Consider the following 15,170-nt stretch of genomic DNA (forward strand, 5'->3'; position numbering starts at 1 on the left):
TGGCCCAAAGCATGACAGAGAAGTTAGGTCTTGCACCGATTTTGCATCCTTAAGGCTGTCCTGAAATGCCACTGCATGAAACCAAGGGCTACGTACCTAAATCATCTCCCGAGGAGAATATGGCCGAACCCAGGCGGGAGCTGTAGTGGCTGTTTGCGAAGGCAGTGAAGCTGTTCTGCAGCCGTCTGTGCCTCATGTACAGCACCACGAAGCCAATCCCGAGGGTCACCAGCAGCAGGAACAGCACCGGTACCACGATGGCAGCGACGTCTGTGGATCTACCGGCTTTTGCTGCAGAGGAGTCTTCACCTAAGATGAGGGAGGGAGAGAAGAGCCATTCGCAACCAACACCACATTGCTCTAGTGAGTTTGCGAGGCTTTCCTTAGTCTTTGTTAAGGAGGATGGGGAAAATGCCAGGGACTTACCAGTTCCTAGTTCATCATAGAGAAGCGTGGCCGGCTCGCCGCACATCTGCCCGCTATACAGGCACCTGGCCTGAACAGTGAACGAATAGTTGTGACCTATCTTCAGGTTGGAAACTTTGAAGAAGTTTTCTGTGGTGTTCCCGAGATAAGCTGTGATGTTCATCAAGCTGTCAAACATGTGAATCTCGTAACCCTGAGAGTTGTGAAGACAAAACCACAAACCCCAAATCACTCGGCTGCAGAGGTCAGGTTTGCTCCTTCCAACTGGGCTTTCAAACTTGTTTCATCTCCTGAATCTAGCTTTGATGAAATGCGTTGGGCTATCAGTTGGGAGAGAGCAATGTAGACGCTCCTGCAGGCAACCCTGTCAGTGTGCATTGACCTTGGCCAGTTCAGGGAGGAGAGAAGATTCCGGTCTGTCTGGTTCACTCTGTTCTTAGCATCCACCCGAGACCACCCAAAACACAGAGTCCAGTAACGGTGATGGCTTTTTTGGCGTAGTTTGCTACCTGCCCGGACCCTGACAGAGAACAAGTCGCAGATTTTCTATCAAAGGCTAAATCAAGACAATTCTCAGACGCTACTGCTGCGCTTCGCGGCACAGCGGGGCAGTGTCCTATTCCCAGTCCTTTCACACGTGTGACAGTTGACTTTTTTCAAGAGGATAATTATGTTCCTAAAAGGTGACCGATTGGATCTATCAGCTTTAGTGCCTTAGTCGTGATACGAATTGAAGTGAGCTCTATGTAGAGGGCTCATCAAGGACACTAAGGGGAGCAGAGCGTACTGGTGTATTTTAAAGAGTCTGTGAAAGGAGCCTTGCAGAGACTCTGCTCTAGGTTTTTCTGAAACATGGCCCATAGGACAGGAGAGACAGTGCAACTTACCCGGCTTTCATTGAAATTGCTCTCTTTTAATGCCAAACTCTTCCAAAAAAGCAGAATATGGTCATTTTCTGTTATAATCTTTAAGGCGTCTGGTGCAGACAGTGGAACTGCAAATGAGAAAAAATGGCAGGCAGGTTAGGTTTTAACACTGGTGACATTTTGGCTGAGAAACAGCAATGGGGTCACTTCTGAGACGTAGCGTTTCTTAGGGATCAGAGCAATACTCTGCTTAGAAAAGGACTGTACTGGAGGAGAGGCTACTGGGACATGTAATCTGGTAGGAGTTTTTCAGTGGTTTTTTTATGGTGGGACCTTAATGGTACTTCATGGTGTCTACACCGCCAGCCAAAGAGGTGTCTTTCCCATCTCCATCTAGGCAGGGGAAAATCTCCTTGGCTATCGTTTGAGAGGCTTCCTCTCCGCTGCTGTTGTTCGGGGGTTTAATTGCCTTCCCTGGGAGCTGCAGGGGAAGCCTCTCGGAATTGGGCTTCGGCTGTGGAAGAGGACTAAGCGATGCAGAAACACTACTGCAGCCTCCAAGCAGCGCAGGGGTGGGATGGATGGTGTGTGGGATGGGCGCTGGATTCCCTCTAGTGGACACTGCTGCAAGGACTCACCCCAGCACCCACCCAGTAGTACTCTTTCCTTTACCTGTGTTGATCTTCATGCTGGATTCTTTGCTCATATTTCCCAGTTGAACAATCACATGGTATTTGCCTCCCGGTTCAAGTTTCTTAATGGTGTACTCCACCGTGCTGTTCCGGGTTTTCACTTTGTAGATTTTATCTGTTTTTCTTACTAAATCTTTAACTGCGACAGCATATAACTGGCGGGGGAGGAAAGGCACACACGATGAAAGATCTTACTTTCCTGCAGACTTGCTAGCAATCTCATACAATGGTAGGACATTAGACGGGGGGGCAAAATTTGAATTAAACCGTGCCTGCGCTCTACAGAAAGCCTCGGAAGTAAGATTTCAAGCCTCTTGCTGGACTAGCTGGATCCCTGCCCGAGATCAGTATTTACAGATACAGAAAACGCAGTTACTGGAACAGACGAGGGCAGGAGGAAAATCTCAGGTTGTATTTCTTAACGAATCACAAGGATGCAATGCAAACCCCTGTCCTGTCAGTTTCCAGTTTTGCCGGCAAGATTTATACCTTGAAACCTTTGCCGTTAAGGTCTCTGGACCAGAACAGGAGCAGAAAGCTTGCTGAGAAAATGACTCGCCTTCAACGGAGCGAGACCTGACCGTACGCCAGCATGCTAGAAAACAGAACCGGGCTTTGTCGGGGCTGCGGCTGGAGCGGGCGGCAGAGACGCAGCCCAGCTGGCCCGACGCCTGTCCTGCTGACCTGCGGGCTGTGCTCGGGCCCAGAAAGGTGTTTTAGCACATGCCCAGGTTTGCTCTCGGACTCAGTCAGCAAAAGATATCCCAGACCTGACTCTTTTTAAATGCAACGTGAACGTTATAGGCCTGAGCTCGTGGCCAGTAATGTGAAGAGAGGAAATGGAGGTTCTGGAGGCGTCAGCATCTTGACAATGACTAGATGGAGATCAGTCTGACCTGATCTCCGACTCAGGTCTCCATCAGCAGCAGGGCAGGGATCTGTCTTTGAGCCAGGGGTTTGTGTGCAGAGGGACAGGAGAAGGCGCTCTGAGACATTACCATGTCCTGGTCGGGCGAATCGTAGGGCGATTCCCACTTAATGACCGCGAACGTCTTTCCGGTGTGCACTGAGTGGAGGTGCCGAGGGGGAAGGCGGTTGTCAGGGATCATCTTCACCACGACGTAGTCGGACGGTGGCCCTTGGTAGGGAGACATCACACGGACCTTGAAGGGATGAGACAGCGGTGAATACTGTGCCGGCACCCTTCGGTTAGCAAGCTACAGCCCGCGGTGCAGGCAGGAGCGGGAACGGAAAAGGAGCCTACCAGAAACAGGTACTGCTCGTCCCGCTGCACGATCACGGTGACGTTGTGGGAGGTTGTGGTGGTGTTGTGAGGGCTCCTGTACAGCTCTAGGAAGGAGGTGGCATAGAAGATGCCATAGACCTGCGGAGGAAGAGCACGACAGGGACGGTACAGATTTTGCCAAGGGCTGGAGCTCCCCGCCGAACATTCACTGCCTGCCGCTTTCTAGAGACATGATGCAAAGACCCTTTTTCCTCGGGGCACTCCCTCCTGCCCAAGCTCAGGTTCAGCCTGCCCACTTGCTGCTGCACTCCCCACCCTAAAATCCTGGGCTCAGCTCTGATAACACAGCAGTCAACTGAAAGACCACCGGAGCATCATGCTATCTGTGTTTCAGCCAATTCTCCACTGGATCAGTGGCTGAACAAATAGACAACAAGAAGGCTTTCCTTGTTTCTGTTTAAGAGGCAGCAGGTGCTTTCTCTCGTTTTTTGAGCATAAAATTTTCAGGGCCTTGCAATTCAATCCCTACAAATAATCCTGTTTTAAGGTTTTGCTTGTGTTTTGAGGCTCTGAGCTAGACCCCAACCTGGCTGGTGAGAAAAGAGAGTTGGTGCCTTACGACATTCTTCGGTCCGGTCCAGCTGCACTCCACTGCAGTCTGGTTGATGGCCTTGGCTTTGAGACTTGGCGATGCAGGTCTTGTCCCACTGGTCACGACATGTACAAAAGACAGAGGGCTGTCACCCAGCTCCGTCTTCGCCCAAGCAGAAATTTCATAGGGGGTGTGTGCTGTCAAATTTGCCACTGAGCAAGAAGAGAAACATGCACTGTTAGGTGAGGCAAAGTACTGCAATGGCAGGGTGAGAGCCCTAGGAAACGGTCAGCAGCATCAGACAGTCTTAGACAGGAGCCTGCCTCTCTTGGTTTGTGTTTTCATTAATTTTGAGTAACTTCCTTTATACAGAAGCACCTGGGACTCTGGTATCTAACCTAGCCTGTGCTTTTCTGTATCAGGATGCTTTCCCATATCTAGACTGTGCACACCAGAGATTTTTCCAAACCAGAAATTTGATTAATAGAGATATGTACTGTATAGAAGCCCAAGAAATTGTTGACCTTTTGCGGAGTACAGAACCACAAACAAAATTCCACGTGATGAGAAAAGGCTAGCACGGCTCTGGGGGATAACTCACAAATCTGCCTGAAATCTCTAAGTCCTAAAAACAGAGGCCAAGGATTTGCTGGTTTGTCCTCTCCAGATTTACTCTTTCCTAACCAGAAACTACTAGTTGAAAAAAAATAAAAACCACAACCTTCTGTATAACCTTCCATTTGGTGTTGACTAAAGCAGAATTTTACACTTTGCACAGATTTTACCTTTTTGGATGGACTTTTCTCCTTCTACGATCAGAGTCCTTTTTTCCTGCCTGTGTGTATCAAATGTCCAGTAGATGTTCACAACATAACCGCTGACCTGTCAAGCAGGAAGGGCACACAACAGGATCTTTCAGTTCAGCTGTTTTTGCATGCAGTGAAAGAGTCACCGCTGAAAGTCTTTGCATTGTATTTTCCATCCTAATTAAGAGAGCTGGCACGGTTTATGAGTAGTAAGAAATGATTTGGCATGAAATAACTAGTTCCAAAAAGTTATTGCAATACTTAAATAGGTGACAGCTTGCCCTATCCAGTGTTTACCATGTACCCAACAAAGGCCTTTTTTTATTTTAGTTTCGGAAGTAAAGTTAAAAATGTTACCTTGATATTAGTAGTCATTTTTAGGCTGAAACTTATGGAGTCCTCGCTGTAGCTCTCAATGTGTATGACAGGAGGAGGAATGACTGGAAGGAAAGAGAGAAACAGCTGTTACCGCAGCACAAAGAAATACAAACACTTATTAAGAGGGGACAGGTAAGATACAGCCTTTCTTTATGACAACCTGCTCTTAGATCAGGAATGCCCCATCTTTCCAGCGCCAACCTTGCCTGTCTCCAAGACAGGCTTGTCTCTCCCCTCAGAGAAGATACTGACGTGCTGCGCCTCCATCGTTTTTTCCGTCAGCCACCCAAAAGCTGCCTTATCTGTGCCTTGCTCAGCACAGACTGGAAGCAGATAGGTCTGGGCACAGGTATTTTACTTCTGAACTCAGTGGGACAAGCTCGTATCCTAGTTAACGGCTTCTGGCCTTCCAAGGAACTGGTGAGGGAGGTCAGGAACTATCGGTGGGGATGGCTGCCAAACACTCGTGCAAAACCTGAAGTTAAAGTTACTATGGTTCTTTCTACCTCTGTTTTTCTAACCATCAGGTACTCATGTACTTCATATTATCTGAATCCTGCCATTTTAGTAGCATAGTGTTTTCTTTCCTTCCTTTGTCAACATAGAGAGGATGCACTTTTATCTAACAAATTAGCAGGCAATTTTGACATCAGAATATAGGTTTGGAAGAAAAACTTGGCATGAATACAAATGATTTCAAAAGGCTTTTCTAAAAACAGTTTGGAGGGAAATGATGTACTGTGTTGTTTGAATTCATCTACTGTCAGACTGTAATGTTGTGATAGTTCTTGGGAGCCTTAGTGGTCTTTTAGTGGTCCAACCTTCACGAGATGCAGAAACCATCGTAATCATAACCTAAGAGGGAGAAGAATGAGCAAGCATTCTTTCAGCCAGTGACAGCAAAGAAGTTAGTGGTAATGTGTCTTGCCTATCTGAAGGTAGGATCTAGCCTACACAAGTCAGAGGGAATCCATCTGCGGTCTAGGAGGGAGGGGCACCTTCTGAACAGGCTCCTCGCCCACTTCCAGGGCAGTACATCCATCCTACGTGTCACAGAGTTCAGAGGAAGAGTCAGTGACCCATTCAGACTTGCCACTGAACTTTGAGGCAGCTCAAGTTAAGCGAAATGGTACAGCAAAGTTGTTAAATAGCGTAAAACACTCGGTAGGGAAGAATAAAGGATGAGGAGGTGGTTATGCATGCTGATGCTAACAGTTCAGGCTTGTACTCTGCCTTTTTGCTACGTTGTCCGAGTTGACTGAAACAACAACATTTACCTTTGCCTTTTATGGTGGTTATGGATTTGGAGTCACTCCAATTTCCCACTCCTCGACTAGTTACAGCAGCAACCTTTTCAAATAAGAGGGTTAGTTAATATGAACAAATGTACGCCACCAACATTGTATAATGCAAACAGAGAATGAGGTTAGAGCAAGGTTATGGACATGGCGGAGCTCACGGGAAAAGGACTTTGAAGCAAACAATAGCTTAATTACTCGGCAATAAAATGCTTATTACAGAGATAAAACAGACTACTTTAAGTCAATTAAAGGAATCTAAGAGGAGGGAGGTGCATCTTCTTTGCAGATAACAGCTCTTTTATGAGATCTTTATGAGTCCATCAAGATAAGGAGCTTTGGACCCTATCAGCTGTAGTGAGGTAAGAACCATGCCCATGAAGTCCATGTGAGCGCTGAATCTAGTTCCAAAGATTTATTTGGGAACGAATTAGTACAGGAAGGAATACCATGGAAGGAAAGACTTCATGGGGGGTGGGGAGGCATTTATCCCACCTCCCAGTGAACTCCCCCAAGAACCCATGCTCATTCAGCACAGGGAGGATGGACAATGGCAGAGTATACGTTTCCCAGGGCTCACTGTGCCGACTTTCATTTCCTATTCTTATTACTTCTGTCTATAATTACCCAGCTTCTCCCACGTGCATACATTCCCCGCAGGCGGATCTGCTTCTTTTCCCAGTGATACAGTAAGGACCAAATTTATCTCTGGTCCAGCTCCAGTGCAATTGCAGTGTCATTGGAATGGGCAATTAGTGGTGCAGATTTCATAATACAGCCTGGCCTTCTGGGAGAAGCATCAACGCCCTTAATTCAGGCCTTGAAACTATATACATTAGCAGTGCAAACGCCAAGCCCCCATTGTGGGTTGACATTAAATGGCAGGATTTTAAGAACAAACTTGTTGTACTTGACTGTGCCGGACTTAGACCACTTAGTGAAAAGTAATGGCAGCATGCATAGATAGAACTTTGAAAATACTCACTCTAACTGTGTATAACGTGTTGACCTGTAAGTTCTTGATCTCAGTGTAGTTCTTGGTGGTTCTAAGGGATGACCACTCCTTGGATCCGCTCCTGCTGTATTCCACCTAGGAGCACCAAAACAAGGGATGAGGGCTCCACAGTTAACAACACTGCGGGGTGACAGGTCCCTCTGTGTCAAAATGTCAGTGGAAAGAACTATGAAAGCTTAGAAAGGGAGCCAGAAATGAGATTATGAACTCGAGGGCTTTGTTGCTACCTGCAGCATTTCTTTTCCCAACCTGCCCAATGCTCTCAGCAGATTTCCTCTACGAAATGTCCTATTCCTGCCCCCCCGCCCCGCAGACATAGCTGTGTTCAGAAAGGCCAGCCCACGCTGCTGTGAGCCCCCAGCAGCCTTCCCCGTCCCACGGCCGATCTGGACTCTGCCCTGCTGGGCAGCAGGACTCACGATGAATTCCCGTATGAGGCCATGGGCGTTCACAGGGGGACTCCAGCAGCCCGTCACCACACCCTCAGCTTCTTTTTTCAGGGACAGCTGAAGGTTAAAGGGAGCATCTGGTACTAGGGAGAGAAACAGAGGTGTTAGTGACAGTCGCAGTTGTATGTCCAGATCACACAGGGAAAAGCTGGGTCTCCCCGAAAGATGGGGACAAAGGGGGATGGCCAAGCAGTCCTGGCTCACGGGAGATGTCTTATTCCTGCAGTTGTGTCCTGAGTCCCTTTCACCTCCCTCTGGAGCAATGAAGCCTTTTTCATAACTGCAGTGAACCTACGATTTTGCTAAGCTCTTTGCTTTATTTTACATCCCTTCCCACACCTGACCTCCGCTCTGCAGCTAGAAAAGATCTTGCTCCTTGCATGCGGTACTGAACAGTCCCACAGGCTCAGCGCTGCACCGCGAGAAGAGATGAACTTCCCAGTGATACTAAACCACTCAGTCACAGGGAAGAGGGCAGGCTGGTGACTCAGTGCTGGACCGACTCTAGGCAGGGAACCCGCAGCCCTTTTTCCCAGTCCAGCACAATTCCCAGGCCTTTGGAAAGACACCTTTTGTTAGTAACGGGGATACCTCCACAGTATCTACTTTCTAAGCTGAAGTGGCATGCATCAGGTCACTGATATGAGCCGTGCAGGTCTGCTTACATCCTTCGGGTGCCCGGAGGGTGATGAAGTCGTTGGTGTTGTAGACTCGGCTGAGACACTGCACTTGGACTTTGACCTGATAGGTACAGTCAGGCTTGAGGACTTTCAAAACGCTGTTGGTTTTGTTGCTGTGGGTTTCCAAAATCTTCCAAATGCTTTCACCGACTGTCCTGTACGAGAGAGTCGCACCCCTCCGGTCAGGACAGTGTTTAGTAACAAAGGGTGAAACCATCTATCTGTATGTTAAGAGCTTGCTGCTTAGTTTTCTTTTCAGTAAAGCCACACCACTGGCTTGAAAAGGTACTCTTTGAAAGCCTGAACTAAACATAGCTTAGTGACTTATAAGCACCGTCCTCTGAGGTTTTCTGTAACTGCTGTGCTCTAATTTCTTGACTTTGTTCTTCTTGTTAACGGTCCCACAAAGACAAGACCTGACTGGAAAAAAAACCCTGAATATAGCCACATTACTGTCTGAGTAAACAGCTGTGGATGAAGCAAATACAGCTTTTCAAAAATGCCCCCTAGTTACAGCTATTTTGGGTCTCCTCTGCAGCCAAGTATTAGAAGATTTTTCAAGCAGAACTAGATTGCGCAGCTCTCGGTCTTTCAGGCCTGATTCTGTATGGTACTTTGCTGTAAACATGGGCATACTGGTATCTGTGCTTATGCTTGTCCTAGCCTTTACTTGATACAAACAGCAACGGGTCATGCAGTCTAATGGGCGGTGTACCTGTAATAGATGTTGTAGACACAGGAGGTCGAGGACATCCTTTTCGGCCGAGCCCACGTCAGAGTGACATCGCCAGAGAAATCAGCAGTCCACTGGAGGTTCTGGACTTTGTACACGATTGTGTCATCTAAGCAGGCAAAAGGAAAAGTTAGTCTATTGGAGGGAAACAAGCCCATTGCCCAGAACAGAAACAGGAGTTATGTTCGTAGCACAAACAACATGTGGAGGCAGAAACAGTAGTATGACTGAAGGGAGTATCTGCGCCATTCAAATTAGATGTGTAATTTAGGTGGGCGTTATCAGCGGAGAAGAGCGGGTTTGTCAGAAGGCAGTTCAGAGCAGGAACGTACCCCTCGTACTCTTAGTTCTCCCCAAAATGTCTTGGTTGTATTTACGCTGCATCATGCAAGCATCTCCTTTCCTCTAACAAAAGATAAAGCGTGGCTGTTGATGAAATACTCTTCAACATTATTTTGAAAGTGTACGAGATTAGTGCAAGCTAAGTCACTCTGCTACTTGTGCGATGAATCTGTGCTGTCGCTGTAAGCCATCCAGGGCCTTTCTTTGCGTGGTTTTCCTTATCACATCCCGTGTTCTGCAGAAGGACCCAAGCGAAAGCTGGTAATTAAGGCAGTCGTCTGGGGATTGCCTTGAAGCGAGCTCTGTTGGCTGAATTGCCGCCTGACCTTGCGAGAGGCATTTAGGGGATAACGGCGCTGTGAAATCCAGCGCTGGCAGTGGTGGGAACTGGAGATGCTTATCTGAAATGGCCCAAATCCATACCCTGCTCCTGCCAGGCCATTCCCTCCTCTCTCCCTCCGGGGACCGCGTGTTGGAGCCCACATCCAAATGCCATGGCCTGGCCCCACTCGGGTGCTCAGCTTCATTCCTAGCGCTGTACAGAAACAAAGCGGAGTGGAGCCAAACTGTGCTGCTTCGCTTTCTCTAACCGGCTGGAAATGAAACCCAGCAGGCACGCGGGTCCATGGACAGGCACTGTAAGACAAGCTATCCAAGAGAAAAGAGATGGTTTCCCCTTGGTGTAGCAGTCAGGCAGTGAACCTCAGCAGCTCCTTCCCCCTCCTCTGAACCTGCTAGCGTCTCCCAATCAATATTTAATTAAAGAACTAAAACCTGATTGATGCACAAACCCACAAACAGTTCGGTAGGAATCTCACGGCTGGCCAGAGACAGCGATTGATCGCTGTTATCTGCCCAGGGCGGGCTGCTGCATGTGTCCTGCCTGCCTCTGCGGGGCCACCAAAGACCAGCATGGGAGGGCCAGTGATGGCAGCAGGGCACGTGCCATGGCTCCCAGGGTCACCTTGCAAAGGATGACAGAGCTGGAGACTATTGCTTCGCCTGTGGCCCACGTAAAATAGACAGCTTTGCTCCTACCCATCCTAAAGTTGTTTTTCTGTGTGTGAGGCTGCCGAAGACAAATTGTCAGTGTAGAATCTGGCCGGGAAGTTTGTCCCAGCTGGTTATAAATGAGCAAGGAGGTAGCTTGGACAACTGAAGAGAGGCAGATACATCTGGGATGTTGTGAATGAAAGGTCACATATCCAAGAGAGCACCTCTGCGTGCTAACACAGAGCAGGGCCTGAGAAATGGGAGAGGGCTGCTGCTTACCGGTACAGTTCCTCTCATCGCTGCTGTCTGAGCAGTCCAGATATCCATCACACCGCTCTGTCACCATAATGCAGGCCTCTCCGTCCTCACATTTATAACCATTAGGGCACGACAGGGTGCTGTGAGTAGCTGAAAGAGGCAGAATGGTTTCAGGACTCAAGGCAGGAAAGTTCCCTCACCAGCACTGGGCTCTTTGCAGTGTCAGTGCTGCTTCAAAAGCAGGCATGATGCTGGGGTGGCTGCATGTCGGGGATGGAGCTCAGGCAGAGCGTGTCGGTCATAGGGCCGTCTCGTTCTGGCTGCATCGTCTGGCATGGTGGCATCAGAAGAACCTGAAGCTTATCCTATGGAAAACAACAACTGCACTTCTAATAGGAATGGCACTGGTTGGTTGGGCTTTTTATTCCTTTTTTACTGTAATGCTGCATTTACTGCAAGGATTGCACCAGCAGTAAAAGTCCTCGGTGGCTGCCCCGTCCTCCCAAAGAGCTTCCCAAGGGGAAGAGCCAGGCGAGATGCTCTCCCCTCCCCGCACTTACGGCAGTTCCTCTCATCCGTGCCGTCCTGGCAGTCCCGCAGGCCGTCGCACCGCTTCCAGTTGGGGATGCACTTGTGCAGCTGCTGGCACTCGAACTCGAACCTGCTGCAGCGTCCCGGGAGCGCCGGAGAGGTGGCCGTCACGTTGGGTCCTGCACATGGCAGCCGGTGAGGAAACCACCCAAGGCATGGCCAGGCCAGACTGCCGCTGCCACCAGAAGGGTCCAAAACCTGTCCCCAGGTCCCGACTCCACTAGATGGCAATCTCTCCCCATCTAGCAGGTAGATGGACGCCTAAGCCATCCTCTCTCCTGACTGCAGAGGGTTGGAAAAGCAACCGGTTTGCGGGGGATGTCCTGCGCCAGCTCAGAGCTCGGCAAGCCTCAGCAAGGACCGCAGCGAGGGAAAAAAAAAAAAAGCACCTCTTTTACCTTCAGCGTAGGTGTGAGCTGAAAAGCCACCCTGCAGCCCCGCTCTCCGTGATCTTACACGGTCTCGGACACAATGGCATTTAAGCAGGGACCTGTGGCAGTAATTCATGCCTCCTGCAGGGCTGGAGCAGTGTCCCAGCTGGTGGCAGGGGGTCTGACCCCAGGGAGAGAGGAGACGGTGGGCTTTTACACCACAATGTAATGTAGCCCTGTTATCTGGCAAGCCTCTGAGACTGAAAGGCCGAAAGTCCTTGCAGATGTGATCCTACAGAAAAAGGAAAGGGGTGAGGAAGAGAAAAGCTTACGTGAAGTCGGGCAGACTTCCTCGTCGGAGCCATCGGTGCAGTCCTTGTAGCCGTCGCAGACCCAACTGTTCATGATGCAGGTGCCGCTGTTGCAACGGAAGTGATTCGGTAAACACGTCGGTGGGATCGATGTAGTAGTGGGGTGAACTGGGGAACCTAAAAATACACCGGGGAGAGCTGATCTGAGATCCCTGCTCCTGCACGTGGCCTGTAAGCTGTGCCTGCTCCCAGCAGACTGGGAGCCGCTGTCAGCGGAGGGAAGCGGGGAGCAGGCAAGGCATTACAAGCCCAATGTTTTCATCTGCATTCAATCTGCGCAGCTCCTAATCAGGATTTCCAAAAACACAGAGTAAAAAGATGCTTGAGAGTGCATGCTCAGCGCATTCATGGGGGATTTTCAGAGCCACGGGGGCTGGTGCAGGCTGTCCCAAGCAGCCCTGCGGGAAGGCAGCTGATGCTGAGAGTGCACCTTCAACATGCTGCAGCCCAGCCTCGAGCAGGGCTCCCGTGAGCAGAGCAGAGTACCATGTGCCCTTACCCTCACAGTCCTTCTCATCGGACCAGTCTCCGCAGTCGTTCTCCTTGTCACACTTCCACCGGTTGGGGATGCAGTGCCCGTTCCCGCACTGGAACTGGTAGTACCGGGAGCAGTTCGGGGCCTCTGTTGGGTTTTCTGACAATGAGAGGAGAGCCCTGTGAGCCCCAGCGTTATCTCACCAGTCTTGAGCACAGCCGAGGTGTGGGAGCATCTCAGGCCGGGCTATGGCTGGCCCAAAGAGCATCACCCTATCTATTTGCCTGAGCAGCACGGCTCGTCTCCAGAATCCCCACTCCTCACAGCCCTCGCTAACTTGTTGCCACCACTATTACTTCTGTGTGCTGGGTGCTTCATGGCCAGACTCCACCTATGATCTCAGAACCAGAGCTGACAGCAAAATTAAGACAGAGCACGGCACAAATGGAGAAGCAAACCCTGCAACTCTGAAATGAAGACGCAGCTGCTTCGTCTGGCTGGGTACAGCTCCTACAGCTACCCAGAGAACAGTGGTAAATATTGAGTTTGGCTGAAAACTGCCTGTCTGCTTTGGGCTGTGAATCTGTGGAGTAAATATGGTCACATGTGACTTAGTCAAGCACAGGATGTGCCAGCCGTATCGGATTTTTCGTTGGGCTTCAGTTTACCTATCTGCAGTATGAGGAAAATGATACTGATCTCCCTGTAAGACACCCTACAATGTGCAAGTGGAATGCTACACACGCATATACGTACATACACAAGTGCGTATGTAAAACATGAAGAAGGCAGTACTCTGTGCTCCTGAAATTCAGAGGAGGCTGGAACTACGGTGACGAGAGACCCTGAGGTACTGCTCACCGCAGTTCGCTTCATCGGAGTAATCGCCACAGTCATCCATCCCATCACACTTCCACACCAGGCTGATGCACACGCCGTTCTGGCACTGGAAGCTGAACTGGTCACAGGTCCGGTGGAATTCAGGGTCCTGGGCTGCAGGGGTGGCATGGAGGGACATCAGAGGTTTGGTGTAAAGTTCAAGGGCTTGAGGGAAGCTCGTCATTGAGGAGGAAGGAAGGAGCACACTCAGAGGCAATCACAGACTTATAAGCAGAGTATTACAGTTCAGAGCCAACTCTTTAGGAGACCTGGCAGCTTTCTGGTACCCCAGGTAAGGTACTCTCCTCTCCATGCCCCTGGTTTCATTCTCTATCCAACCCTCCTTCTGCAAAGGTGCACAACATCACACTTACAGCAGCCAGCATAGTTGGCATCTTCATCTGATCCGTCTCGACACTGGACGATGCCGTCGCACACCATGGAGTGGAACAAGCACTGCTGCCGGTTCTTGCACACAAAATCCATGTAGCGGGTGCACAGGGGTTCTGGAGAAATGGGAGGTCAGGAGGAGAGGGGATGGCACCTCTGCTGTCCTTGGCAGCAGGAATGCCACCCACTGTGATCTGCACAGACCTGAGCGCAGCGGCCGGATTTCAGGAATTTACAGAAAGCGTCCAAGACAAATGTCTCGAGCTCTGTCCCTGCGCAGGCTGCCCTCGCCCGATAACACGTCGGGGTGCAAGCGGTTTGGCACAGGCGCCAGGAAGGGTTTCATCACGTCCTGAACACAGCTCCTGACAGCGCGTCCTCCCTACCCGTCACAGCCCTGCCTACTGCGCCTTTTGCTGACACATGCAGACCAGCCAATTTCCCAGGGGGCTCGTGAATGCTAACTAAGGCTTTCCCATTATCTCACCAGGGCTTTTCTCCCAGCAGGATGGGCTTTGGCAGACCCTGAAGGCTGTCAGCCCTCGCTGCCGGGGCCCCGCCAGCTCCCTGTGGCCCCGGTACTCACCGCAGTGCCTCTCATCTGAGGCGTCGGAGCAGTCGTTGATGCCGTCGCAGTGTTTGCTGGTTGGGATGCAAGTGCCGTTCGGGCACTGGAAGCCGTTGCACTTTTTTTCTGAAATTCAGAATTGGGTGGATGTTGCATGGGGTTTTTCAAAGCTGCCTACAAAAAAACAGTTGCCTTCCCCCTGTGTCCGCCTGCTTTTGCAGGGATGGGAATCGTCCCTCTGAGCTTGCTGCAGGCTTATCTCAGCAAGTTTGTAGAAATCCCTCCCACCCCGTGGCAGAGCCCCCTCCTCACGCGCCACGCGTTACCGCAATTGGCGGGGTCCTCGTCGGAGCCGTCCTGGCAGTCGGCGTCGCCGTCGCAAGCCCAGCGCTGCGGGATGCAGTGGCCGTTCTGGCACTGGAAGCTGGAGGCCTCGCAGGTGTGATATACTGCTGAAACCAGAGCCGGGGGCGGGGGGAACCGTGCCTGAGCACGGGGTGCCGACGCGTCCCCGCCGAGCTGCGGCACGCGTCGAGTCGGGCCCCGCTGCCGTGCACCCCCGCTCCCTCCGCCTGCGCCAGGACTTCACGCCACGGCAGGCATGCCATGCGCCGAGCGACCACGAGCGACCGCCCCGTGGGCCCCGGGCAAGAGATTGCTGGGGGTCCGCGTTCTTCGTGGAAGGAGCCCACGTTCTCCATGGGTCACGCCATGGTCTTTCCCTCTCCGTGCCGTGCTTGCTCACAAGCCT

The 15,170-nt window shown here is 50.7% G+C and overlaps 1 protein-coding gene across 1 annotated transcript in view; it reads right to left on the reverse strand.

Annotated features, from left to right (window-relative positions):
• The window catches only part of SORL1 (sortilin-related receptor, L(DLR class) A repeats containing), a 38,027-nt gene that overhangs the window by 856 nt on the left and 22,001 nt on the right, over positions 1-15,170 (reverse strand). Inside the window, exons 25-46 of the mRNA XM_010581428.1 lie at positions 14,746-14,871; positions 14,438-14,545; positions 13,836-13,967; positions 13,444-13,575; positions 12,607-12,741; positions 12,069-12,224; positions 11,335-11,484; positions 10,796-10,924; positions 9,164-9,290; positions 8,434-8,603; positions 7,739-7,851; positions 7,290-7,394; positions 6,284-6,356; positions 4,986-5,068; positions 4,608-4,704; positions 3,850-4,034; positions 3,249-3,368; positions 2,983-3,147; positions 1,965-2,139; positions 1,314-1,420; positions 427-619; positions 97-309 (exon numbers count right to left, since the gene is read on the reverse strand). Of these exons, the coding sequence (XP_010579730.1) occupies positions 97-309; positions 427-619; positions 1,314-1,420; positions 1,965-2,139; positions 2,983-3,147; positions 3,249-3,368; positions 3,850-4,034; positions 4,608-4,704; positions 4,986-5,068; positions 6,284-6,356; positions 7,290-7,394; positions 7,739-7,851; positions 8,434-8,603; positions 9,164-9,290; positions 10,796-10,924; positions 11,335-11,484; positions 12,069-12,224; positions 12,607-12,741; positions 13,444-13,575; positions 13,836-13,967; positions 14,438-14,545; positions 14,746-14,871 (2,994 nt within the window). The remainder of the gene's footprint in view (positions 1-96; positions 310-426; positions 620-1,313; positions 1,421-1,964; positions 2,140-2,982; positions 3,148-3,248; positions 3,369-3,849; positions 4,035-4,607; positions 4,705-4,985; positions 5,069-6,283; positions 6,357-7,289; positions 7,395-7,738; positions 7,852-8,433; positions 8,604-9,163; positions 9,291-10,795; positions 10,925-11,334; positions 11,485-12,068; positions 12,225-12,606; positions 12,742-13,443; positions 13,576-13,835; positions 13,968-14,437; positions 14,546-14,745; positions 14,872-15,170) is intronic.

This window comes from Haliaeetus leucocephalus, unplaced genomic scaffold, assembly GCF_000737465.1.
Source record: "Haliaeetus leucocephalus isolate CR32 unplaced genomic scaffold, Haliaeetus_leucocephalus-4.0 Scaffold773, whole genome shotgun sequence".
NCBI classification, from domain to species: domain Eukaryota; kingdom Metazoa; phylum Chordata; class Aves; order Accipitriformes; family Accipitridae; genus Haliaeetus; species Haliaeetus leucocephalus.